General features: G+C 41.3%; 1 protein-coding gene across 2 annotated transcripts in view; it reads right to left on the reverse strand.

Moving 5' to 3' along the window:
• Positions 1-12,627: 12,627 nt before the first annotated feature.
• The window catches only part of SRBD1 (S1 RNA binding domain 1), a 265,692-nt gene continuing 250,965 nt past the window's right edge, over positions 12,628-27,354 (reverse strand). For both annotated transcript variants that reach the window (XM_061625422.1, XM_061625423.1), the window contains exons 20-21: positions 19,434-19,618; positions 12,628-14,721 (exon numbers count right to left, since the gene is read on the reverse strand). In XM_061625422.1, coding sequence (XP_061481406.1) covers positions 14,432-14,721; positions 19,434-19,618 — 475 coding nt within the window. In that variant the 3' untranslated portion in view covers positions 12,628-14,431. The remainder of the gene's footprint in view (positions 14,722-19,433; positions 19,619-27,354) is intronic.

Raw genomic sequence — 27,354 nt, forward strand, 5'->3', positions numbered from 1 at the left:
AGTAGCCATTGATAGCCCTGTCCTCCATGAATTTGTCTAATCTTCTCTTAAAGCCATCCAAGCTGGTGGCCATTACTGCATCTTGTGGGAGCAAATTCCATAGTTTAACTATGCGCTGAATAAAGAAGTACTTCCTTTTGTCTGTCCTGAATCTTCCAACATTCAGCTTCTTTGAATGTCCACGAGTTCTAGTATTATGAGAGAGGGAGAAGAACTTTTCTCTATCCACAATGCCATGCATAATTTTATTCACTTCTATCATGTCTCCTCTGACCCGCCTTTTCTCTAAACTAAAAAGCCCCAAATGCTGCAACCTTTCCTCGTAAGGGAGTCGCTCCATCCCCTTGATCATTCTGGTTGCCCTCTTCTGAACCTTTTCCAACTCTAGAATATCCTTTCTGAGATGAGGCGACCAGAACTGTACACAGTATTCCAAATGCGGCCGCACCATAGATTTATACAATGGCATTATGATATCGGCTGTTTTATTTTCAATACCTTTCCTAATTATCGCTAGCATGGAATTTGCCTTTTTCACAGCTGCCGCACACTGGGTCGACATTTTCATCGTGCTGTCCACTACAACCCCGAGGTCTCTCTCCTGGTCGGTCATCGCCAGTTCAGACCCCATGAGCGTATATGTGAAATTCAGATTTTTTGCTCCAATATGCATAATTTTACACTTGTTTATATTGAATTGCATTTGCCATTTTCCCGCCCATTCACTCAGTTTGGAGAGATCTTTTTGGAGCTCTTCACAATCCCTTTTTGTTTTAACAACCCTGAACAATTTAGTGTCGTCAGCAAACTTGGCCACTTCACTGCTCACTCCTAATTCTAGGTCATTAATGAACAAGTTGAAAAGTACAGGTCCCAATACCGATCCTTGAGGGACTCCACTTTCTACAGCTCTCCATTGGGAGAACTGTCCGTTTATTCCTACTCTCTGCTTTCTGCTTCTTAACCAATTCCTTATCCACAAGAGGACCTCTCCTCTTATTCCATGACTGCTAAGCTTCCTCAGAAGTCTTTGGTGAGGTACCTTGTCAAACGCTTTTTGAAAGTCTAAGTACACTATGTCCACTGGATCACCTCTATCTATATGCTTGTTGACACTCTCAAAGAATTCTAATAGGTTACTGAGACAGGACTTTCCCTTGCAGAAGCCATGCTGGCTCTGCTTCAGCAAGGCTTGTTCTTCTATGTGCTTAGTTAATCTAGCTTTAATAATACTTTCTACCAGTTTTCCAGGGACAGAAGTTAAGCTAACTGGCCTGTAATTTCCGGGATCCCCTCTGGATCCCTTTTTGAATATTGGCGTTACATTTGCCACTTTCCAGTCCTCAGGCATGGAGGAGGACCCGAGGGACAAGTTACATATTTTAGTTAGCAGATCAGCAATTTCACCTTTGAGTTCTTTGAGAACTCTCGGGTGGATGCCATCCGGGCCCGGTGATTTGTCAGTTTTTATATTGTCCATTAAGCCTAGAACTTCCTCTCTCGTTACCACTATTTGTCTCAGTTCCTCAAAATCCCTTCCTGCAAATGTTAGTTCAGGTTCAGGGATCTGCCCTATATCTTCCACTGGGTCCAATTGCCTCCCTAGATGGTCTCCTGCTTTGAATGTATTTATAGAATTTTTTGTTGTTGGTTTTTATGTTCTTAGCAATGTGCTCCTCAAATTCTTTTTTATCATCCCTTATTGTCTTCTTGCATTTCTTTTGCCAGAGAAAGAGTGGAACAGTATCTGCTTTGCATGCAAAAGGTCCCCAGTTCAATCCCCAGCATCTCCAGGTAGGGCTGGGAGAGACCCCTGTCTGAAGTCCTGGAGAGGCACTGCCAATCAGTGTAGACAATACTGAGCTACATGGACACTGTATGAGGCAGCTTCCTGTGTTCCCATCTTCTACATCTTGCATGGGCCACCAGGCCTTTTGTCTATTGGTGAGGAAGTAGGGCTGCACATATACACAAGTACCCCATGGACATGAATATTTCTGGGTCTTTAACTGAGAGAGATGGTGTACCGTGGGGCAACTTACAATTATACCCAGGGAGGGGGATTAGTAACTAGACAAGAGACTTGAACTTTGAATCAAGGAATTGATCATTTAATATAAAAGGGTAATATGGTGGGCTGTTACAGAAATGAGAGATTGCTTAGACAGAATTCAACTTGAAATGCCAACTCTGAGGTTAAGTTTTAAGAGGCGGGATAGATAGGAGGAACCTAATGCTAAATATGGAAATGGGAGGGGCGCAGCAGGCATGGAGCTGAACAAGGGTATGATATAGGTAGCAACGTGTCCTCTTGACCCTTGCCCATCTTGGCTTATTAAAGCTTGCCGAGGGGGTTTGACCCAGTGGATCCAGAGTGTGGTCAATGCATCATTGCGGGAGGGAGTGGTCCCACCCACCTTGAAAGAGGCGGTGATTCGACCACTCCTGAAAAAGCCCACCCTGGACCCATTGGTTTGTGACAACTACCGACCGGCTGCAAATACCCCCTTCTTAGGGAAGGAGATTGAGGGTTGTGGTGCAGCAACTGCAAGTACTCTTGGATGAAACAGATTATCTTGACCCATTCCAGTCTGGGTTCAGGCCTGGTTATGAGACTGAATCGGCTTTGGTCGCCCTGATGAATGACCTTTATCGGGAGAAGGACAGGGGGAGTGCGACCCTGTTATTCTTACTTGATCTCTCAGAGCCTTTTGATACCATTGACCATGGTATCCTTCTGGGCCGACTTGGTGAGATGGGTATTGGAGGAACTGTTTTACAGTGGTTCCGATCCTATCTCCAAGGTGGCTCTCAGAGAATAGCATTGGGTGACTGTCTTTCACTCCCCTGGCAGTTGTGCTGTGGGGTGCCGCAGGGTACTATCTTGTCCCCCATGCTGTTTAACATCTATATGAAGCCCTTGGGAGCAGTCCTCAGGAGCTTTGGGGCGAAGTGTCAGCAGTATGCTGACGATACCCAGCTCTATTTCTCCATAACATCTGAATCGGGAGCCCTGGACTACTGCCTGGACTCAGTGGTGGGCTGGATGAGGGCCAATAAACTGAGTCTGAATCCTAGCAAGACAGAGGCGCTGTGGGTTGGTTCTCGAGTTCGGATAATTGGTCAGTTGCCTGCTTTGGATGGGGTCGTACTCCCTCTGAAAGAGCAGGTCCATAGTCTGGGAGTGCTCCTGGATCCATCTTCGTCGCTAGAGGCCCAGGTGACCTCCGTAGCTAGGAGTGCCTTTTACCAGCTTCGGCTAAGACAGCTGTGGCCATTTCTGGACTGGGATAGCCTGAGTACTGTTGTCCATGCACTTGTAACCTCCAGGCTGGATTACTGTAATGTGCTCTATGTGGGGCTGCCCTTGAGGTTGGTCTGGAAGCTGCAGCTGGTGCAAAATGCAGGAGCGAAACTGCTCACTGGGGCAGGGTATCACCAACATGTCACCCCGCTGCTGAAAGAATTGCACTGGCTGCCCATTTGCTACCGGGCCAAGTTCAAGGTTCTAGTTTTGATATACAAAGCTCTATATAACTTGGGACCAGGATACCTGAAAGACCGTCTTACCCCTTATATACCCAGTCGATCACTGCGCTCTGCAGGCGAGGGCCTCCTGCAGATACCATCTTATCAGGAGGTTCGTTGTGCACAATATAGGAAACGGACCTTTAGTGTGTTGTCACCTACCCTGTGGAATTCCCTCCCCTTAAATATCAGGCAGATGCCATCTCTGCTATCTTTTCGGTGCCTTTTGAAGACTTTCCTCTTTCAACAAGCCTTTTAAGTTGACACCTATCCCAGTCTGTGTCTGTGTTAGAATTGCTTTAATATATTTTTAAATATGCTTTTAACCTTTTTTTTCCCGTTTTTTAAAAAAGATGTTTTTAAAGCTTTTAAAAATGTTTGTAACTTCTTTTGTTTTACTGTATTTTAAGGTCTTTTAATGTTGTTTTGAAGTGTTTTTAGCGTTTCTGTTTGCCGCCCTGGGCTCCTACTGGGAGGAAGGGCAGGATATAAATCAAATAATGATGATGATGATGATGATGATGATGATGATGATAATAATAATAATAATAAACAGTGCCGGCCTGAAGCAGCTAACCTGCTGTGGGACTTGGGCAGAAAGACAGAAACCAAATAGGAAAAAGGAAACCAGAATGCAGACATTACCTCTGCTACAATGGAGAGAGAGAGATTGAACCTGGGACCTGATGCATGTAAGGCAGAAGCTCTGCCACTAAGCTATGCCCCTCACTTCCAGACAGAGCATTTATTTGTTATTATATTACATTTATATCCCACCCTTCCTCCCAGAAGGAGCCCAGGGTGGCAAACAAGAGGCAAAACACTAAAAACATCTACAATACATCTTAAATTGTGTTTTAAATTGTGTTTAACATATTTGTTTTAAATTGTATATTTGTTTTAATGTTTTTGATTGCTGTAAACCGCCCAGAGAGCTTCAGCTATGGGGCGGTATACAAGTGCAATAAATAAATAAATAAACAAATAAAATTAAAAACAAAGGATTATCAATACCTTGGCACAATCATTAACCAAAATGGAGACAATAGTCAAGAAATCAGAAGAAGGCTAGGATTGGGGAGGGCAGCTGTGAGAGAACTAGAAAAGGTCCTCAAATGTAAAGATGTATCACTGAACACTAAAGTCAGCATCATTCAGACCATGGTATGTCCGATCTCTATGTATGGATGTGAAAGTTGGACAGTGAAAAAAGCTGATAAGAGAAAAATCAATGCATTTGAAATGTGGTGTTGGAGAAGAGCTTTGCGGATACCATAGACTGCAAAAAAGACAAATAATTGGGTGTTAGAACAAATTAAACCAGAACTATCACTAGAAGCTAAAATGATGAAACTGAGGTTATCGTACTTTGGACACATAATGAGAAGACATGATTCACTAGAAAAGACAATAATGCTGGGAAAAACAGAAGGAAGTAGAAAAAGAGGAAGACCAAACAAGAGATGGATTGATTCCATAAAGGAAGCCACAGACCTGAGTTTATAAGATCTGAACAGAGTGGTTCATGACAGATGCTAGTGGAGATCACTGATTCATAGGGTCGCCATAAGTTGTAGTCGACTTGGAGGCACATAACAACAACAACAACAAAAACAAAGCATCTTAAAATGTATTTTTAAAAAAATCTTTAGAAACATCTTAAAAACAATTCCAACAGAGATGCAGACTGGGATAAAGCCTACACTGGAAAGGCTTGTTGAAAGAGGAAGGTTTTCAGAAGGTGCCAAAAAGACAACAGAAGTGGTGCCTCTTTAATATTTAAGGGGAGGGAATTTCACAGGGTAGGTGCCACAACGTTAAAGGTCTGCTTCCTATGTTGTGCAGAACAGACCTCCTGATGAGATGGTATTTACTGGAGGCCCTCACCTGCACAGTGAAATGATAAATTGGGTATGTAAAGGAGGGAGATGATCTTTCAGGTATCCTGGTCCTTAGCCCAGTAAACAATGGCAGTCATAACCTGAAGATCAGAAACAGGAAATGATTGCATCTATTCATTCAGAGGCAGTGTGCTTTTGAATACCACTTGCTGGGAAGCAACAACAGGAGAAGACAGTTATCTTCATAGCCTGTTGATGAGCTCCCCAAAAGTAGTTAACTGACCACCATTAGAAGCATGATGCTGGAGGAGAAAGCTCTTTGGATCTGATCCAGTAAGGCTCTACATTCTTAGGCTTTAAAAAAATTGGATGGTGCTCAGTTCCACATTCTCCCCCCCCCAGTCCCATAAAATAGTAGCAATACCTCCAATCCTGATTAAACACCGCAAAGGACAGTGCCAGCAGCTGCCAAGGCAGAGCCCCTTAATTTCCAATGGCTTTCTTTCCATGCACAGCACATTTTCAAATAAAGCGAGGCTGGAAGTTATAAACACAGACTTCGGCATGTCTACTTTTTGCATCTTGCTAGGACAGGCTGTAGTTTGGCCACTTGAAGTCAGAAAGTGCTTTTAGCAGCTGTAGCTAATTAAGCAGGAGAATCAAAGACAAATCCAAGAGGATCCAGAGACTGTGCACAGGCAACTGAGGTGGCGTTGTGGATATAGGCTGTCTAGAGAAAATGATATTGTATTGCTGAGGTCATCAAAAATGCACATTATCATCTCCCACCTGGGATTCTTTGTTGTCTGAATTTAGCTCCAGCCAGCTTGTCTTCAGCCAACTGATGATCTCATTCAAGGAAGGAAAGAAGCTCAATAACGATAACAGCAGGTGATGTCAAGGAGTGTTTGTCCCCCAATAAAATTAGCTCTGGCCCAGAACAGGCATTATGGAAGCTGCAAGACAGCCCCCAAAACAGCAGCCCCACACTCTCACTTCCTCTCCCCAGCGATGTTTTGTAACATGTCACAATGTGCCAAGTTTCTCCACCCTTGCAAGCAACAGGTAATGAAATAAAACAGGGGTGGGGATATGACATCACGTGATATGATTTGTGTTACTAGTAGGGATGGAAAGATCTGACAGTTTCGGTTCTCTGTTTCTCAGTTTTCAATCTTAAATCCAGTTTGCCACACACCTACAGCAATTTGCCCTTGAAGACAACTTGGAAACTTCAACTGGTCCAAAATACAGCAGCCAGATTACTGGCTGGGGTTTCCTTTAGATCTCATACAACCCCTGTTTTAAAACAGCTGCATTGGTTTCCAGTTTGTTTCTGGATTTAATTGAAGATGCTCACGCTAGTGTTTAAACAATGTAGGCCCCAAATATCTGAAAGACCGCCTCCTTCCTTACAGGCCCTCTCGAGTGTTGAGATCAGCAGAGGGGCCCCTTGGGTAATTCCTCCACCTTTGGAAGCTTGGGGAGGGGGTGTAGCCCAGGACAAGGCATTCTCTGTAGTAGCCCTTAAGTTGTGGAACTCCTTCTCCACTGAGGTGTGTCTAGCAACTTCACTGTACAGTTTTCAGCAAAAGCTGAAGATGAACCTCTTTGCCCTGGACTTTGACACATGAGACATGTAATTGCAGGACCCATCTTATTTTGGGATTTTAGGTTGTTTTTAATGTATAGTTTTTAATTGTTGTAACCCACTATGTATGGCATCTTTGGGTGAAGGGAAGGTAATAAATAAATAAATAAATAAATTGCAATGTTTAAAAAATCCTCATGAAAATTGTTTCTAATAAACACATTTTTGTATGCAGTTTTGACTATGTACATATTTTTTCAAGCAATTTCTCCTAATATAATGCATTTTTGTATGTTTTTTCAGTAATAATTAATTTTTATCCACACTTTCCCCTAATATATGCATGCCTGTAAACATTTGTTGGTTCGAGAACTGCATTGCAAAATTTGGATGTGCAAATTTCAAAGGATGGCTGTGTTCCGGTTCTCATACTGTTTTGGAAAGTGTGGATTTGATAGATTTGGCTTTAAATGCAAAACTGAATCGGATTTCTTCCCCATCCCTAGTTACTAGGCTTTGCCAGGGGGGAGAGAGAGGAGAAGGAGAAGATGGAGGGATGGCTTTTTTACAATGTTTGCTTAGTGTTCAGGTTTTTAATGGATCAGATTGTCTGGAAGTTGGGAAGCAATTAGACCCCCACAACTGGTTAGAAGGACCACAGTTGTAGAGCAGATGCTTTGCATGCAGGAATCAAATCTCTGGCCTCTCCAGGTAGGACTGGGAGTGTCTCTTGTATGAAATTCTGGAGAGCCACCGCCAATCAGTGTAGACCATACAATGCTAGATGGACTAATGGTCTGACTCACTATAAGGCAGTTTCCTATGTTAACTAATGAATATTTTAGTTTTCCTCTGCAGTGTCCAGGAACAAGAGCACAATATGCTGGGAATATAGGAAGCTGCCATATACAGAGTCAGACCATTAGTGTATAGAGTCACCCAACACTGACTGACAGCAGCTCTCCAGGATATCAGATAGGAGACTTTTCTAGCTCTTCCTGGAGATGCCAGGAATTAAACTTGGGACCTTTTGCATGTAAAGCATGTGCTCTTCCACAAAGGTACAGCCCTGGGAGGTACAGCTGTACCATGAAGGTATAGCCAATGACTTCAGGGTTGCCAGGGATAGAACCTTTCAGCTGCCAAATGCCTGTGTAAACAGGAAATGTTTTAAAATTCCTCTTAAATGTCAATCATGAGGGAGACAGATGCACATCAGCAATGAGGGCATTCCACAAGTGGGGAATCACCACTGAGAAGGCCCTACAAAGCCATGTGACTTGTAACATTTATTTATTTTTTCCTCCCAAAGGAGCCCAGGGTGGCAAACTTTAAAACAGTACTATTCAAAATAAAATAAAAAAGATTTAAAAACAATTACAAGCATCTAAAAACATTAAAAACAGACTGATAAATTAAGCTACGTAGGTTGATAAATTAAGCCACGCTTGGTTTCTAAATGCAAGTAAATGATTTGGCAAATTTATTATTCTTTTCAAAGCTGATTTCAGAGATAAATTTAAATATCCAGCAACTTCTAAGTTTGTATGTGCTGTAAAAACACTTTAGTTAATATATTGCACAAGAAATATTTTTAAAGGCTACTGTCCTATGCCACTTATTTAAGAGTAAATCCAATTGAACTTACTTCTGAGTCACCTTGCATAGGACTGAAGTGTTAAAAAAGAAAGCTGTATTTTATTGCAAAACTCAATTTTGTTTCCTGCAAAACCCAAGAAGACAGTTTTATCAAACTAAATGCTATTTCAAATTTGTTTCTTCCAATAGTTCCAAACACAAAAACACTATTGTCAGTTCAAAGGACAACTGTTTTTCATAGTTGGTCACAAGTCCAGATCATATAATTGTTCAAAATACAAAACGAATCAATGGTCTCTATGGTAGCCTCTCTCAAGAAATAAATCAGAAGTACTTCCTGAACTCCTTTTTACTAATCTTCTGTAGTGGAGGGAAGAGAAAGGGTTAACTCTGAATATCAGATTGAAAACAAAGTCTAGCTTTGAAGGAAACAGTTGTTAATGTTGCATCCATTTTGGAATAAACATATCAAATTAAGGATTCTTAGATGAGAAGTTAATCATCTGTGTAATGCTCCAAACACACATTTCTTTGTTGTGTTTATATAAACGTTTTATTGCCTGGTATAAATTACATGGAACTCACCTGTCCTCTTATGAAGCAAATCATGTGTTTCCAGGTGCAGTTTTCCATTAGCTGCGAAAGGGCAGAAGGAGTAGCAAAACCAGTTCTTTTATTAATCTTCAGCTCTGGCAGTTTGTTTTTCACACTATCCTGCTAATCATGACTGCAACCATAATCTAAATGGCCTATCCCCAAAATGTATGTAGAGGGAGTGAGAAATAATTTATACCTCTTTTTCTGTGGAACTGATAGGTTTTGGCAATCATCCCAGGTCATTTAGAAGTGTATTTCCATGAGACAAAGTTGCTTAAAACAGGCTCTGCACTACTTAGAATCCAATTTATTACATCTTACTTTAGGTGACCAGTGTATGTGATACACGGGGTAGGATTTAATCATTACCTTTTAACTGACTTGCATTAATTGAATAGCTTATTGATTACTTTACCAGATCATCTCGTAAGTGGCCTGTACCTTATGGAAGTGCCTGCCAGAAACACTTTAGCATGGTTTGCATTGATCCTGATTAAGATAGCAAACATAAGAGTGAAAATTAGGGCTGTCACCCAGTTTAGTTTTTAAGTGTATGGGTTTCAATAGGTTTATTTATTTAAAGCATTTTTTTACCCCGCTCTTCAGCCAAAAAAGCTCCCAGAGAATTTTTATATGTTTCTGGTGTTTTTACCCACCCTTCATTCAAGGGTGGGTTACACAGAATAAAAATACAATTACAAAAGAATCAAGAAGCAGTAAATCATAAAACAGCAACAATAAAACAACTAATAATTCCATGTGGAGGGACGACAACTAAAAAATCATACTTGACTTCCAAAGGCCATGGTAAACAGGTGCATCTTAAGTGCTCAACTAAAGGGGTATAGGTTTGATGCCAGACACACCTCTATGGGGAGACAGTTTAGGGGTTGCCACAGTGAAGTCCCTGTCATGAGCCACCGCCACCAACCCCTGGCTCTCTGATGGGAGCAGTACTCACTGATCTCAATACCTGGACTGGTTCATATAGGAGGAAGCACTCCTTCAGGTATTCGGGGCCCAAGTCATTTAGGACTTTATACATCATAATAAGCACCTTGAATTGGGCTTGGAAGTGAATAGGCAACCAGTGCTGATATTTCAGGACAGGTATAATATCAAACAACCATATCATACAGCATAAGATCATTTAAAAATTCTTACAATAAAAAGACACAAAAGGAAAAAGGGAAGGCAATTGCCTATTCACTCAGTAAGACTTCCAAATTAATTATCAAAAAGTTGTTCTAACTAACTTTGCTATATTTTACCTATTTGAGTGGAGTACTGGATTTAAAGAACATGTGAGCTCCTTGTAGAAAAGAAGTTCAGAAAAATTTGCTCTACAGAGCATCTTTGTCTGAATTGGATGGTTCCAACTGATGAAATGCCTGACATATTTATAAGAATTAGAGTCCAGGAAAACCAACTTCTTCCTTATACGGAGAGTAGGGTGCACCAATAGAGAAAGAAGTTCAGTTTCTGATGTAAGCAACCTAACCAGCCAATCAGGAATTTACTTGGTAGCTGCTTCTTTCTTAATGAATCTGAACTTCCATTACAAAAGAACTAGACAGTTTAGACCAGCTTGGTCATTGTAAAAAAGGGGATTAAACTGGGAATGTAGATTTAGAAATAAAACCTAGGATATTCAGGAGTCATCTGCAGGGTTACCAAATCCCAGATACTCTAGATGGTGCTGTTGGTCTACATAAGAATACAGGGGTTTGCCATATCACATTATGTGAGGAGGAGCTTTAACATAAGGGACAGTTCTGAACGTATATCTGACGTGCTCTGTGACAACTGATTCCCTTCTATTCTTCCAGTATTCATTATAAATTCCTGATTTTTCTACCTATTTTCCTGTATTATCTAATTAAATGTACAGTATAGGCCAGAAGTGACCAACATGTTGCCTTCCAGATGTTGAGGGCTAGAAATCCCATAGCTCCTTACCACCGGCCATACCCGTTGGAGCTGATGGCAACAGTAGTCCAAAACATTTGAAGGACACCAGTTGGCTACCCTGTCACAGGCCATTTGCCAAGGAATTAGTCCACTTTTGTGTTCTGTTCAGTAACAAACTACAAGGCAATATTGTTTCTCTCAAACCGGGCCTCCTAGCAACCAGGCGCCAGCACCTTAGCTCCTAAGCCACCATGGCCAAATTTGTGCCAGAAGTCTTTCTCAGGGGTGGGTCTGGGCTGCAGCAGCACCCAGTCAGCTGACCACAAGAACCAATCTGGCTCCAAGCATTGGAAAATCCCTGCCTCAGACCTTCAGTTTGAGCAACTTGTCTCACTGGAAAGGAAACCCTTCGGATTAGCTCCTGGCCCCTTCCCCGACTACTGCTTTTGAAATTCAACCTCCTCCTGCCTTTGGAACTGGGCCTCCTGCTTGTCTTGGAAGCTGTTATCACAGCCTTCACCAACTTAGCGCCCTCCAGATGTTTTGGGTTATAATTCCCATCATCCCCAGCCAACACAGTGCTCTGCAGGGGTGTAGTTGTGATGACAATGAGACTTGTCGGTAGGAGAAATAGGGATTGGAGCCATGCCCCGACTGCATCCAATAGGAGGGCTTCTTAAAGTGGCCGTCCAGCAAAATGAGTTGCTGAAAGAGGTTTGTATACAAAGATCGTGGCAGAGTATTAGTTAACCGAGTCAGTTAATAGGAAAAAAGGTACTCAAGCAATGAATAAAGTTGATTTTTTTTTAATTAAAAAAGACTCCAAAAGAAACCATTGGACAAAGATTTTTCCTTAACAAAAACATGACCCTGTTGTTTATCAACAAGATAATTGAAAAATAAAATAAAATAATAATAATTGTAGCTCAAACCATTAAAAAAAGTCTGCATTTGTTGATTACAAATCCCATTTTTATAGCTTGGCACTGCAATTCCTCCAGTTATTCTGCATTTCATAACTTTTTTTTAAAGTTTTAAACTAACAACCCCCTCCCCTCTACATATAGAGAAACATCATACAAACAGATTCATGAAACGTTCTTTTCTGAAGCTGAGCCGAATGTAATGATCAACTTTATCCACAACAAAACAAGTGAGCAATTGTCTGGGATAGGGTTGCCAGGTTCAGAACCTGATCCTGAGAAGAGAAAGTCAGCCAAGTGCAGGTGTTCTTGCAACTCTGTAATGGGAAAAAGCACAAGGTGGAATTCTCCCCCCTGCACAACTTTTAAAGACACAGAAGACCTCTTGGTTGCCAGGCCCAGCCTCTAAGACAGACTTTCCCAACCAGTGTGCCTCCAGATGTTGTTGGACCACAACTCCCATCTTTCCTGACCATTGGCAATGCTGGCTGAGGCTGATGGGAGTTGTGGTCCAACAACATCTGGAGGCACACTGGTTGGGAAAGGCTGCTCTAAGAGGTCTTCTGTATATTTAAAAGTTGTGCAAGGGGAAGGGAGAATTCCACCTTGTGGTTTTTCCCATTACAGGGTTGGCAAGAACACCTGCAACTTGGCTGACTTTCTCTTCTGCTAAAGATACAGGATCAGCCTCAGGCCCTGAACCTGGCAACCCTAGTCTGGGAGTATGCATTTATATTAAAATTTGCCTTACTTCGTAACAGGAATCCAAAAGTAATGTTATTACTCAACTCAGAAAAAGTGCTAAAGTCATTTGCTGAAGCCACCACTGCAACCTACCTAGTAGCTAATAACCTCTGTCTGGGCTGTACCACTTCACATTGCAGGTGAGGGAATTTTGTTTAAATGGAAGAACATTCAGCCTTAATTCCCCCTCAGCTACAGCGTGAAATGGTATGCCAAGGCACAGGTTTATCACCTCATTGATTCCTCCTACAGTAATTAATGAGGTGATATGCCTGTGCCTAGACTATACCACTTCACAATCAGAGCTTGGAAAAGTTACTTTTTTGAACTACAACTCCCATCAGCCCAATCCAGTGGCCATGCTGGCTGGGGCTGATTGGAGTTGTAGTTTTAAAAAAGTAACTTTTCCAAGCTCTGTTCACAATGCAGGGGAAGGGATAATATAGCTGAATGTTACTCTATAAAAAGAAAACAAAATCCTCATAGAAAACTAGCTTGTCAGAGAGAAAGATAGGTGGTTAGAATACATTTTTCTATAGGCAGATTTTTTTAAAATAACAAATATGGAAGAGCAGGGATGGGGAACATTTGGCCCACAAGACATTGTTGGACTCCAACTCCCACGATCCCCAGCCATCATGGTAAACGGTCAGAGATGATGGGAGTTGGAGTCCAACAACTTCTGGAGGGCCATAGGTTTCTCATCCCTGTGGAGTAGCATTCTGTCATGTGAGGCCATACCTGAAAGCTTGAAGTGCTATACCAAAGTGAGAACTAGGCAGAAGGATCCCTCTGACATGTCTTAAGAAAATGGGTACAAAAATGAGGTTGGCTCAGGGGGCAGGGAAATTGGGGACATGGTGGCCAAAGACATGACCTTTCCTAATGTCAGAATTGTCAAGTGAAAAATGTGGAACCTGCTGACCATGTTCTGGAGCTCTTTATATTCTATATGTCTTAAATCTGTTGAATTGTTCCAACATTACATTTTTGCCTTTCTCTTTAAGTAAAGACACACAAGTAAGGAAAAAGAAAGTAGATAAACCCTTAGAAATAAGAATTCCTATTGTTAAAAAATCATTTGACCATTTTAAATTGCTGGATTTACTGATGTTTCTCCACTGGAGAAACTAACGCTCAGTTCAGACACTTGCTGCCACCCCCACCCCCATAACCCCTTCCAGGAGATCCAAGGCCCCCAGTGGGTTTGAATCTTAGTCATGGCTGTGTGGAACTGCTGCCCCACACAGGTGTTACATACACACTCAGTGAGATTTTCACAATTTGTAATGGCTTGGAAAAGGGCCACCACAATTTTATGAATTACAGTGTGGCCACATACATAGCCTCCCACATAATAAATCAGGGATAGCCCTAAAGATCTTGTTGGACTACAACTCCTTTCATCTCTGACCATTGGCCATGCTGGCTGAGACAGATCAGAGTTCAAGTAACAACATCTTGGGGGTGGGGGCAGGTTTCCTATTCCTGATACAAAGCCTAGAATTGTTCATAGAATTGTTCTTACAGTCAGAGTCTCTGTATTTTTTGGCCCTTTTCTGAGCTTCTAGGTAGCCCAACACACTCCTAGGAGTGTAGAAATTGTAGAGAGTCTGATCTGATCCCCATGTTTCAGGTGCATTCTGCTCATCATGATGAAATGGTAGCCCTTAAAATGAAAGGTGCCAACAAAGAGCTCACAACACACGTATAAGGTCCAATGATAGCCTGGATCGTGGAATGTCAATTTCACGTACTCTGACTTCTACTTTTTCTCCCGGGCCCAGGCTAAGACTTCTTCTTTGCTTTGCTTTTGAAAGCTTGTCTTCTGTTATGCTCCGAATTGGAATCAATCCTGCTCTACCAACACCGACGTCAACGAAGACTCCAAATAGAGTAGCATTTTCAACTCTTCCCGTCAAAATAGTTCCAACTTTTAAGTCTTCCAGACAGACAATACTCCTCTTGAAATCAGGTTTATCAAAATCTGTTACGAAAATGTAAGAATTTAAAAAAAATAAAAAACAGACATTACAAAGGGAGGTTGAACAACAGGCTAGCTACAGATGGTCATGCGCTTGACTTTACATAACTTTACATGCTTTAACTTGGATTCCTGCATTGAGCAGGATTCGATGGCCTTACAGACTCCTTCCAAGTCTATTATGCTATGATTCTATTTAGAAAATATGCTCAGCATCTCAGCTAAGGGTCAAACTATATGCAACATTTGTTATGCAGTTTGTCCTAGCGTAGTTGATTTTTTTTAAAAAAAAGTTAGTAAGAGGAAATGAGTTTGATCAGAATCGTGAAATGGAAGAAGGGTGTTTCTTTTTTTAATCTTCCCTCCTCCCCAGTCCAGACTGGAATCACCACCTCTCCATGCCTTCTATTTGCAATGGGAGGAAAGCCTTTGGTGCCAGTGAAGGTTTTCTTTCCATTATGTATGCCAGACATATTAGGAGATGGCAGGGGCAAAGGGTTAAAGCCTCCCCTTGCTCACTTCATAGTTCTGCTTTGGCTCTCCTCCCAACCCCATACCAGCAATTAAAACAAAAACCAACCATATAATGGCAAACTACATGAAAAACATCTAGTTTGGCCTTAAGCGTTTGGCTTTCCATAAAGAATAAAAGATATAACTGAACAGTGGTTATCACACATATTTTGGATCTATAGACTGTGGAAATTTTTAATCATTTTTCCCTTTCCTTTATCATCTAAAACAGATAAAGTTAAAACTTTTGTAATATAGATATTTGTTTTCTTTTGTTAATATGCTCTATGTTATGCTATAGGTTAATTTCAAAGATAAGTTTAATACAATGCTTTATTTGCTGTTTCTCACTCTGTAAAAATTTCCAAAGGATGTACTGGTTACCAGCTACCAGGGCCGGCACCAAAGAGTGGTCAGGTTGGGCCCTGGCTGAGGGCCCCTCCTTAGCGTGTGGGGGTAGTGCTCCCCTTCCGCGATCCTTGGCAGGGTTGACTCCCAACCCTGCTGCAGATTGCACAGATGGAGCTCCCAGCCCACCCTACAGACTGTGCGGGCCTGCAACACCCGCCCACTCCACCTACCTGACTTTCTGTGAATGCCCTGTGCACACAGGTGCCATCAACTAAGATGGCAGCAGAGGCTTCTATAATACGCTGATGCCCCTACTGCCTACTTGATTGATGGCAGGCATGTGAGTGCACGCAGTGTAGCGTACATGTGTGCCATCAACAAAGATGGCGGCAGGGATATCAGCCCCATAGAGAAGTCTCTGCCACCATCTTGGTTGATGGCAGTGACCTCTGCACCCAGCGTGCAGGTCATTCACAGAAAGAGAGAGAAGAGGTAGATGGAGCAGTCCTGCACAGTTGGGGGGGCTGGGAGCAGGGGGCCTGGGGCAGGCTGGCACCCAAGGGCCCAGTCATACCTGGTGCCAGACCTCCTTGTTACAATAGGCTGGAGATGTAGTCTATACCAAATTCAGTCATATCTGGTGAGAATAAAAATATACACAGTTTTTGGACTAGAATTGTAAGGAAAATTGAGCAAATTGCCGCTAAATTAAAAATGGGTCTGTATTGTTTTTAAGTGTGTTTATGTTGCTGTACACTGCCCTGATGCTTTGCAAGAGGGTAGCATAGAAATATTTTTAAAAACATATATAAACAACACAAAATAAATGAACAACATAATGTTTTGTTTTGGGGAAAATAAAGAATATAGCTGTTAGCTGTAGTACACGTAGTCATAGCAAAATATTAAACAAAACAGTACATCCCCATTGCTTTGTGAATGGGGAAATTAAAAATGGCATAAAGTGCTCATGCAAAAGCCAACTTATTATAAAAGACAATGGGAATGCACAACAAATATCCTAAAAGACTCATTCAAGTGTTGGCATAGGTTTATACAGCAATGTAATTGTAACCCCCATTTTTTTGGTAGGGGAGGCACTATTAGAGGTGATATGATTAGAGATGAAACAGTATAACATAATTTTATTTATTTATTTATTATTTAATTTATATCCCGTCCTTCCTCCCAGCAGGAGCCCAGGGCAGCAAACAAAAGCAGTAAAAACACTTTAAAACCCTCAAGACTCTATCCAGCTTCAAATATTTATTTTAAATCTTTCCCCGATCACTGAGCCAAAACTCTCTTTGTGTTATTTAACATACGACCAGTTAAAACTTATTTAACACAGTTTACTGTGAAACTAGCTTGGAAAAGTTACTTTTTTGAACTACAACTCCCATCAGCCCAATCCAATGGCCATGCTGGCTGTGGCTGATGGGAGTTGTAGTTCAAAAAAGTAACTTTTCCAAGCTCTGAACTTAACATGGAATGGAATGAAGCATTCTGGAAGAGGGCATTGCTGGTAGGCTGGCACACTGAATGGAAGCACTCCACACTGCAACATTTTGTTTATTTATTTATTTGATTTATTATTTGAGCCCATTTTTTTGCAGGTCTCACTTATACAGTAGAGTTATACTGTGTTTTTAAGGTGTTGTTCTCCATTGACATAGTTGTAAATGCTTTTCAGAATCACATCTGGAGTCTTAAGAGCACATTGGTCTGCACATTTAGATAAATCACATGCTACAGATAAATTACACTGGTGCCCTGAGTGCCTTTGGGAGGAAGGGCAGGATACAAATTTGATAAGATAAAATAAAAATACAAGAGTACAATTTCAAACTGCTGGCAAGGGGGTCATGTTTCAAAATCTCTCTTGATATGGAAAACTAACACATCCATGATGGAAGTCCAACTTGGTCTTCTCTCTTCTGCATGAAAGGTATTCTTTTTTCTTTCTGTTCCTAAATCCAAAATGGTACAGTCCCAAGAACTGCATAACATGCAATTTATGTGCATGTGTAGAACAGTTCTACCTGTCAACTACATGAGGAAGTACAGAACTACCCTTGAGACTCTCTTTGTTCAGTTTCACCAACTACTTCTTATTTTTGGACCCCAACTTTATACTCCCTTTATCCCCCCCTTCTCAACGCACTGTTACTGTGAGTTTAGCAGAGACATGTTCAAATTTCCCAGCAGAAGATACTCAAATCCTAAGTCTCAGAATCAAATGCGATGCTTGAAACATGTATTTATTTTTAAATACAAGGTGTCGTCGTCACCTAAAATCAGTGGGAATGTTTCTAATGTTTTCTGGAACACTTTGCGGAAGAACTAAAAAAATATAAAAAAAGACCCTGTGCAGTCAAGTCCAGCAGTGGTACCGGAAGAATGAATGACATCAAAGTTTCCAGTGAAGGAATGAACCTAATTCCTCCAATCACAAACAGTTAAGCTTCTTGCAGTATTACGCTATGCAGTGCAGGCATTTTTCAGTTTTATTCTTAATAATAATAACAAAAACCCTAAACTCTAAAAGGACATAAATGGTTATAGCGGAGGTGGGCATAGGCAGCAACTCATATATATTACAAACTGCTGTTTAGAAAAAAACTATTCCCGGCATGCCCGAGAGGCTCCGTATCCCCTGCCCATATATGATTTGCACACAAAAAAGGTTCTATTTTTGTGCAGTCTATTGCATAATTAAAACATAGGCTTTACTATATTTTCCATTAGTTTTATTAGTCCTCTTGATTGATGCTGGCAGCTTAAAATTTATTTCTTAAGCTTGTTGAAGCACATAACAGAGAGTTTTAAAATATAAGCTGGTACGGCTTTTACAGAGTTACGCATCTGTTCACTGTTTGTGAATTGTATTGCTGAGACATGGCAGTACCTCAGTAAATACAGTTGCAACAAGGGTCCAATGATAAAGGGTTTGATGGGCTTGTTTGGGGCACTGTTTCCTCTTTCTTGAGATTTTTTTTGGGGGGGGAGGATGATAGAGAAATGAGAAGTGATTTTTTTAATAAAAAATTGCCTGTGTTTCATTTGGTTAGATCCAGACTTCCTGTGAGCAGGGTTTAACTCATGAGACACTCTACTGGAAGAAGGGAGGAAGCAATTTTCACTGGTTCCTTCTTTTCCCTTCAGTCCTTGGTGCCACCTCCCATGCTATTCTGGAGGGTCCCCCAACCTCTCAGAGTAGCATGGTGGGGGGGCTCTGTTCATGTAAGGGCATGTCTGGATCCAACCCAATACATCCCTGTTCTTGAGAGTGTGCACTTAATTCTTTATTGTTATTTCCTAAACAAACAACTGTGTAGGGAAGATCTAAGCATTAAGGATGTACTAACCTCCAGGAAATATGCAACCCAGCCTCCAACAAAAACAGAGCATTACACTGGTGCACAACACAAACAATTTGCTTCTTAGCTTCGCACTTTCTGTGTTATTCAAGCAGGAAAAAAGGAGATTTACAGTCCATCTTCAAAGAATGTTGGACAGTAGAGCTCCTCCGAGCAGGTTAGGGATCACAAGCTCACCCACTGTGGAAACATACTAAAGTGCTCTAATTTGTGAGGAGCTAGAAAGACTGTCCTCCTATGGTTTTAAAGGAGCATGATTTAGAGACAGGATTCACATTTCTTAATTATAAAACTAAACCATGCTACCCAGTCTACAGAGTAATACAATGCTTTCTTGCCCCAGACAGCTTAAAGAGAGTTGTCCGATCAATCCATCTATCTAAACATGACACTGGCTTAAAAATAAAAATAAAATAATCAGACAAAATGGGGAATTGGAGATTACAGAACTAATGTCGTCAAATGTCTTACCTTTTCGGATGTCAAAGCCTTCAGGTTGAGTTAATCCATCAGTTATTATTTGTAATGTTTGCCCTGTTGTATTCAGTCTTTTTGCTACACCTTCCATCCCTTCTTTTTCAATTACTGCATTCACTTTTTGCTGCATGTCTGACTTTCCTGTATCGCTGAGGCTTCCTCCAATGAGAGTTAAAAACCTTATATGTAAAAATAAAAAGAGGGAGCAGTGAAGGGAGAATTCTATAGATTAGAACATTTTTGGAAATAAATTCATACTTTTTTCAAATCTGGGGTACATGGAAGTTTTTATGTAGTCAGAACAGAAGTGTTACCCCATATGGACTTTAGGAGTGGGGAACTCATGGCCCTCTGGATGTTTGCTGGACACCCAATAGCCCTAGCCAGCATGGCCAATGGTGGGGAACAATGTAGTCCAGCAACATCTGGAGCATCAGATTGGGAATTGGAGTCCAGCTGGTTTTCCACCCACTGCTCTAGATAAAAACAAGTTTCAGTTGAAGCAACATTTGATACTTGATGTTAGAAAACAGAAAAAAATGCATAGGCTGTCAAAGTCAATATCCCACCCAAGCCACTGAATTTGGAAGGTGATAATTTTTTTGCTTTTTAGTTTTTTTTTTTTATGGTCAAACAGTTCATGAGGATATTCTGTGGTCAACTGTACCACGTCCAACTGCTTCCATAAAAATATTCTGCCTTTCAGGATACAAATCTTTCCAAAGCAAAGTAACATAAAATACATTTTACAAGTAACATAAAATACATTTTAAAAAATCTACTAAGCAATATCAACACATAAAAAGTCATCCAGACCTTTCTCACAGGACAGCTGGTGGCAGATGATCCTGGAGTAGAAGTGGACCACATTCACACCACACATTTATTCCATTTTTAACAATCATGGTTCCCCCCACAAATAATCCTGGGAAGTGTAGTTTGTGAAGTGTGCTGAGAGTTGTTAGGAGACTTCTATTCTCTCACAGGGTTACAATTCCCAGAGTTCATTCGGAAAAGAGATTGGTTGTTAAACCACTGTGGGAATTGTACCTCTGTGAGGAGAATAGGAAGTCTCCTAACTCTCAGAGGTCTTAACAAACTACACTTTCCAAGATTCTTTGGGAATGACTGTTTAAAGTTAAATAAATGTATGGTGTGAATTAGGGTTACCAGGTGTCTGGATTTTAGCCAGATACTCCAGCTTTTGGGGGTCCTCTCCAGGTCTCCAGGTGACTCAGCTTAATCTCTGGACTCTCAGCTTCAATTAAAAAAAAACCCTTAAGTTTCTAGGTGGTCTGTTTCCCAAGATATACACCAAAATGTCAGCCACCCCCCTGCGACTGTTAAATCTGTTAGGATCTGTTACAGTAGCTCATAGCTCTAACCCTGCCCTTTCAGGATTGTAGCCAATAGTGAAGCAAGGGTTGTGATTTGTTGACCTCCAGGTGGGGCAGGGCTTCAAAGGGTGGCCAGGTGGGGCCCTGGCCGAGGGCCCCTGGGGTTACAGCGGCCCCTCCCCTCTCCTTCCACAATTCGAGGCAAGATCACTGCCATGGATCTCTGAGTGGGAGCTTCAGAGCCCCCGCCATTCCCTTGTTCAACCTACCTTTCTTGGCTGTGTTTTGAGGCTGTGCACACAGCGCACGCAGGACTGCCCTTAACCAAGATGGCAGCTGAGGTTTCTCTAAGGGGCTGAAGCCTGTGCAACCATCTTGGTTGATGGCACGCATGCATGCTACGCGTGTACATTCCTGCCATCAGCCAAGATGGCAGCAGAGGCTTCAGTCCCTTACAGAAACCTCGGCTGCCATCTTAGTTAAGGGTAGCCCTGTGCGCACATCACGCACAGCTGCAAAACACAGCCATGGAAGCTCAGGTTTTGGCTGTGAGCCGGGCAGCACTGTATCAACTCCATCTGATACGGAGGCTACGCCCCACCTTCCCAATCATCTGCTCCCATTGGTCCCTCTCTCCTTGACTACTGTAATGCGCTCTATGTAGGGCTACCCTTGAAAATGGTCCACAAGCTGAAACTGGTACAGAATGCGACGGCGTGCCTGATTAAAGGCAGCCGCTGGAGAGATCACGTAACTCCAGTGCTCAAAGAGTTGCACTGGCTACCAGTTGCTTGCCGGGCCCAATTCAAGGTGTTGGTTTTGACCTTTAAATCCCTACACGGTTTCGGCCCAGCCTATCTGAAGTAGCGCCTCCAGCATCATCAGCTATGCCGCCTAACAAGATCGGTCTCAAAAGACCTTCTCTCTATCCCACCAGTCAAAACAGCTAGACTGGTGAGGACTAGAGAAAGGGCTTTTTCAATTGTGGCCCCCACCCTATGTAACTCCCTTCCAAATGATCTCCACCAGGCCCCCTCTACAACGAGTTTCCGCTGGGCCGTGAAGACCTGGCTCTTCAGGCAGGCCTTTGGGGTGGGCTAGTTTTTAACATCATTGCTTTTAGATTTTAATGTTATTGTATTGATGTGTCATTTTGTACGTCACCCAGACTGACTTGTTAGCCAGCCAGATGGGCGACTAAGAAATCCAATAAATAATAATAATAAGGTTTAGCGAGGGAATGGCGAATCGTGGAAGGGGAGCACGGGGGCAGGGTGGTGCCCAAGGGCCCCAGCATGCTTGCGGCCGGCCCTGCCTCCAGGCAGTGCCTAGACCTCATTGCGACGCCAGAAAATGGTGGTTTTTCCCGTTTATCTTAAAATCTCATAAATTGGGTAAGTATATAGCTTTCAAGTTTTTTTTTCTCTTGTGTGCAAGAGTCAAACCCTGGGCTGTTGAAGAGGGCAATGCTTTGAAAACCTTTCCAATATGAAAGCTTTAATCCAACACTTGTGTTTCTGGGAGTAAAGCAATGCTAATCCCACGTACCTGGCGTAAACCCCATTGAATTCAATAGGACTTACTTTTGAGTAGACTTTTGGAACTTTTGAGTGAACATAGCAAAGAATTGTGTTTGCGTTGTAAATCTTTCTCTCCTCCTCCAATCCTATTTTTTAATGCAATTTGGCAGGGCTTACTTAGGTATCACAGTTTTTATTATGTAGGAAACTAATACTGATTTTTAAAAAATGTTCTGCAATGACCAACTGGTTTGACAATAAACTATTATATGGGGTGTATTTTTACATCTGCAATGTGTGTGTGTGTGTAGTCTTTCCAACAACCCTGTAAGGTAGGGTTGGTGATTGGAAACCAAGGCAGCTCACAATAAGAAATAAATCCCTTTAAAATCCAATAACCATCAAACAAGTATAAACAGTTGCAAAACAACTTAAAGTGGCATGATTATGAATTAATTTGTTTCTTGCGAACACAACATTTGAGCAACCAAAAAATTACTGTACACGTGGACATCACCAAATGGTCAATATAGGAATCAAATTGATTATATAATTGGTAGCAGAAGATGGAGAAGTTCCATACTTTCTGCAAAAACAAGACCAGGAGCAGACTGCGGTACTGGTCGTATCGAAGATCAGAGTAAAGCTAAAGAAGAACAACAAAGCAATCATAATGCCAAAATATAATTTAAATAACATCCCAGAAGCATATAAAGATCAAATAAGGAACAGGTTTGAGGCTTTAAACTTAGTTGACACAGAACCAGAAGAACTATGGAATGAAGTCAGAGACGTTATCAGGGAAGAATGCAAAAAGACAATACCTCTAGTTAAAAAGAAAGACCTCAATGGATGACTGCTTGGATATGGATGTCTTTGCAGAGGATCCCTAGTCAAGCTTTACAGCACAATCCAAACTATATCTACTCAGAAGTAAGTTCTGTTGAGTTCTATGGGGCTTAGTCCCTTAGTAAGTGTGTTTAGAATTGCAGCCTTCAGGGGCATCCATCTTTACTCCTAAATGCTCCCATCTAACATCTCCACAACACTAGGCTCCTTTCTTTCTGCAATGGCCTTCTGGTGACGGGCCTGACCTGAGGGCACTTAAACCCTTCTGGCTGAAAGCAAGTAGGCTAGATTAAATGTTCCCTACCCAGGCTCCATACTTTAGCTAAGATTTCTATCTTAATTTCCAATCAGAGAAAAAAAAATTAATTGTATGCTCCAAGCAACTGTGATTGATGCTTAATGTATCATGCTTAATGACATCAGTAGGGTTTTGGGATACTTCTGACCTGGCAACCCTTGTGTGAATGTGGTCTAACAGAAGGCTCATTCTCAAGCCTAATTAAGGTGTGGGGGGCATTTTTGAGTGGAATAACAGTAGAGTAAATGTATGGTATGAATGCATTCTGAGTTAAAGAAAACTTTCAATGGATGGAGGAGAGGGGAATAGGACACTGAGGAAAGCCTTTGAGGGTGCATGCGCGTCTGTGGTTGCCACATGATATATAGAGTCCAAATATCAGAGAATCTGCCAGTCTGCTGTCTCCTACAAAAAGCTGCCAGTGTAGACAGATCTTCTGACCATTCTACTAGGGTTTAATGCTCTTTCCAATATTGTACCATCTGCTAAGATTAAGAGCTGGGGAAAAAAACCAAAGATCAAGCATAGATAAAAACTAGGAAAGACAAAAAGCTAGGGTTTTAAGATCAAAAAATATATATGCCAGAGAGAGAGAGAGAGAGAATTTTAATGAGGAAACTCCAAATTGTTTATCTGTATTGGCTGGCTGGCTAGAAGGAACAGTCATTGATAGATTTCATTTATGTTCACATATAAAATTATATGAACAGTGGGCTCTTCTTATGTTCTTGTGGCATGAGAGCTGGGTATTTAAAGGAGGATGGTTAAAAATGCACTAGAGATGCCCCAAGGCTTAAGATGCACCTGAATCTTATCAGGAGGTCCATTCCGCACAACGTAGGAAGCGGACCATTAGTGTTTGGCACCGACCCTTTGGAATTCCTTCCCCTTAAATATTAGACAGGCATCATCTCTGTTATCTTTTCAGTGCCCATTGAGGACCTTTCTCTTTCAACAAGCCTTTTATGTAGAGACCTTATCCCAGTCTGCGTTGCAATTATTTTTAAAAATGTTTTTAAAGCTGTTTTTTAAAAGATGTCTTTAAGATATATTGTTATGTTTTTAAAGATGTTTTGTTTTAATATCTTTTAAAGTCTTATGTTTGTAAGATGTTTTAAGAGTGGTTTTAGTGTTTTTGTTTGCCGCCCTGGCCTCCTTCTGGGAGGAAGGGCGAGATATACATTTAATAAATGAATAAATAATGTGGGGGAAATGCTTTGTTGTTCCCAACCAATCTTTCCTTAGCTGTGAAGGGGAGCATTGATTCAAAATGACTTTTGGCCTTGGCCCTTCCTAAGTGGTTGCAGTATATCAGCCTTTATCAGCCTGGTGCTTCTGGAATAACCCTACATATCTTTGCATACATTTTCTTTATTAACAGCTTGCAAGCAGAAAAGGAACTTCCATTGGGCATGCAGAAGTCTGTTGTGCTAATAGAACTTCAAAGTTGGATACATTTTCTTTGCTAGCAGCTTGCAAGACTATAAGAATTCTAGAAATATTTTAAAAACTTCAAAGGCACCCCAGAATTAACAAATTAAACAACATAAAATCTTCTTCAAAGAAACAATACAATTTTCTTGCTCCTTTGTAATGCCTCGTTCAGCTAAAGGGAAGCAGTCATTTCCATGTCAACAGTGTCCTTAGTGATTGCAGATGTATTTCCCCCCGTTTTCACCCAAATAAACGTGCTTGGAGGGCACTTGGAACAGAAATCAATATTAAACAGAAAGATCCCTCTCAGCAGTAATGCATATTGACCATCTCTATTTTTAGATGTCATTGGTAAGAACAAAGCGAAATACTTTTGCATGTAGAAAAAGTCCTTGGAGTTATGGCAAGGTAACTGAAAATGGAGCCAGAATAGATGGATATTATATGTTAAAAGAAAGGAAGAAAAATAGACTGTGTCACAAGCAACTTCCTCTTCTCCCTGCCCTCATTTGATTTTTGCTGGGTTGAACAACATGCGCTGGCATTCTCTATTTGACACAGAAATGTTAATGGACAACTTCTGATTAAATTGGAGGGTGCAGGGAAGGATCACTATTGTGATCGACACTGTTAGGCTGGCTGTTATGATTTGTAATTTTTTTAAGGCTGTTTTGTTTTAGATTTAGTTTTAGATTTTTAAAATCTTTAATTTATGTGTGTGGCACATACATTGAAACTCCACTATGAACAACTTTCAGTTGGCTACATTTGCAGAGGGGTAGAGCAATCCATCTTGGTGAAGGGCGGCGGGAATGAAGCCAGTGAAGGCAGAGCTGGTGGAAGGGGCTGCCACATCCAGCTGAGGCCTCTTGGAGGGGAGGATGCTGGCTGCACCGGCAGAATACAGTAGAAGGAAACAAAATACAGCTTTCCTTCCACCATCCCTTTTCCTGGCATACCAGCTGCTAGGAGAGAGGGCCACAGGAGGGAGCTGAATGGGACATAGATATAGCGTAAGTCCCTTCCCTCAGCCCCTCCCCTGACATGTTCCCAGAACACACCAGCTTACAGTGGCTCCCCTTATACCAGGCTGGGCTTCTCCAGAGGATCTCTGGCTGAGCCAGGGTGAGGGACTTATGCCAGCACAGCCCGGCTGAGCCATATCCAACTCCCCTCAGACCGATGTAAACAGCAGTTGGATTGTGCCCTAAATTATAGGGCCTACAATAAATAATCATCCCTTCTCACTGGTAAATTTATTGATAATTTTAATGTATTACTATTACTATCATCATTATCATTCTAAACCACTTAGGGGGGTTATTGCAGTATATACATTTTGTTAAATAAAATAAATAAGTATTGCATTTTTGTTTGTGTTTATAACTAAGTTGGCATTTGCTAATGACAAATTACAATTTTGTTGCCATGCAGCAAGCTGTTTACTGGCCACTGATCAGTATCAAACAAGCATATTTTAGTTTTTTTAGTTTTTTAAAAAACCTGCATGGAAAAAACATTTAGTTTTCTGAAAATAAATATGCAATAAGCTTTTAACACAAAATTCAACATATATGCACGCCTGTTTTGAGCAGATAAATCCAGCAAACTCTTTCTCTGTTACATCCTTTATGAATATCCCAATTCTGATTAATGCTGGCATTCAGTATGCAAACCCACATATTTATTTATTTATTTATTTATTTTATATCCCACCTTTCCTCCCAGTAGGATGGAGACAATGTCTGAAATATGTAAGGAATATCCATATTCCACTTTTTGGAATATGCCAGTGGATGCTGATATTCACTGGAATGAATGAAAATTATCATCTCCAGAAAAGTTTCTGTAGGCTAGAGATCTGCCAACAATGGCCATGTTTAATACAGAAAATAGGCAAATTATTCTTGCAGTGTACACATCTGAATGCAATTACTACCACAGATGCAGCAGATATGTTGATAAATAAAGGCTGCTGTGTGTGTTATGTGCCTTCAAGTTGATTACGACTTATAGTGAACCTATGAATCAGTGACCTCCAGTAGCATCTGTTGTAAACCACCCTGTTCAGATCTTGTAAGTTCAGGTCTGTAAGCAGAATAAAATAGGCTAGTTTAATACATATTTTTGAAAAGTTATGTTTTAAAAGTGTGATGGACATTATTTCAAGGGCTATCCAAAATATATCACTGCTCTATTCCAAGGAATTAGCTAGCCAGTAACAGATTAAATGGTGAGAGTACAAATTCCTTTGGCTGCATTCAAAGCTATGTGAGTGGACTTCTGTTCCCACCTCTTTCTGCTTTCCCACTTCCTCCTCCCTGCTGTAGTCGCCAATGACCCTTTCTTGAGGACCACAGGACCCTCACAGAAGGCCTAGAATATAGCACAGGGACCTGTCTTGGGAAGGAGAAAGCATCCTAGATCTGGCAGATACAGCTTGTGCGAGCAAATCTCCTGCAAGTTGCCTCCACCCA

The sequence above is a fragment of the Rhineura floridana genome, chromosome 4 (genome assembly GCF_030035675.1).
Source record: "Rhineura floridana isolate rRhiFlo1 chromosome 4, rRhiFlo1.hap2, whole genome shotgun sequence".
NCBI classification, from domain to species: Eukaryota; Metazoa; Chordata; class Lepidosauria; order Squamata; family Rhineuridae; genus Rhineura; species Rhineura floridana.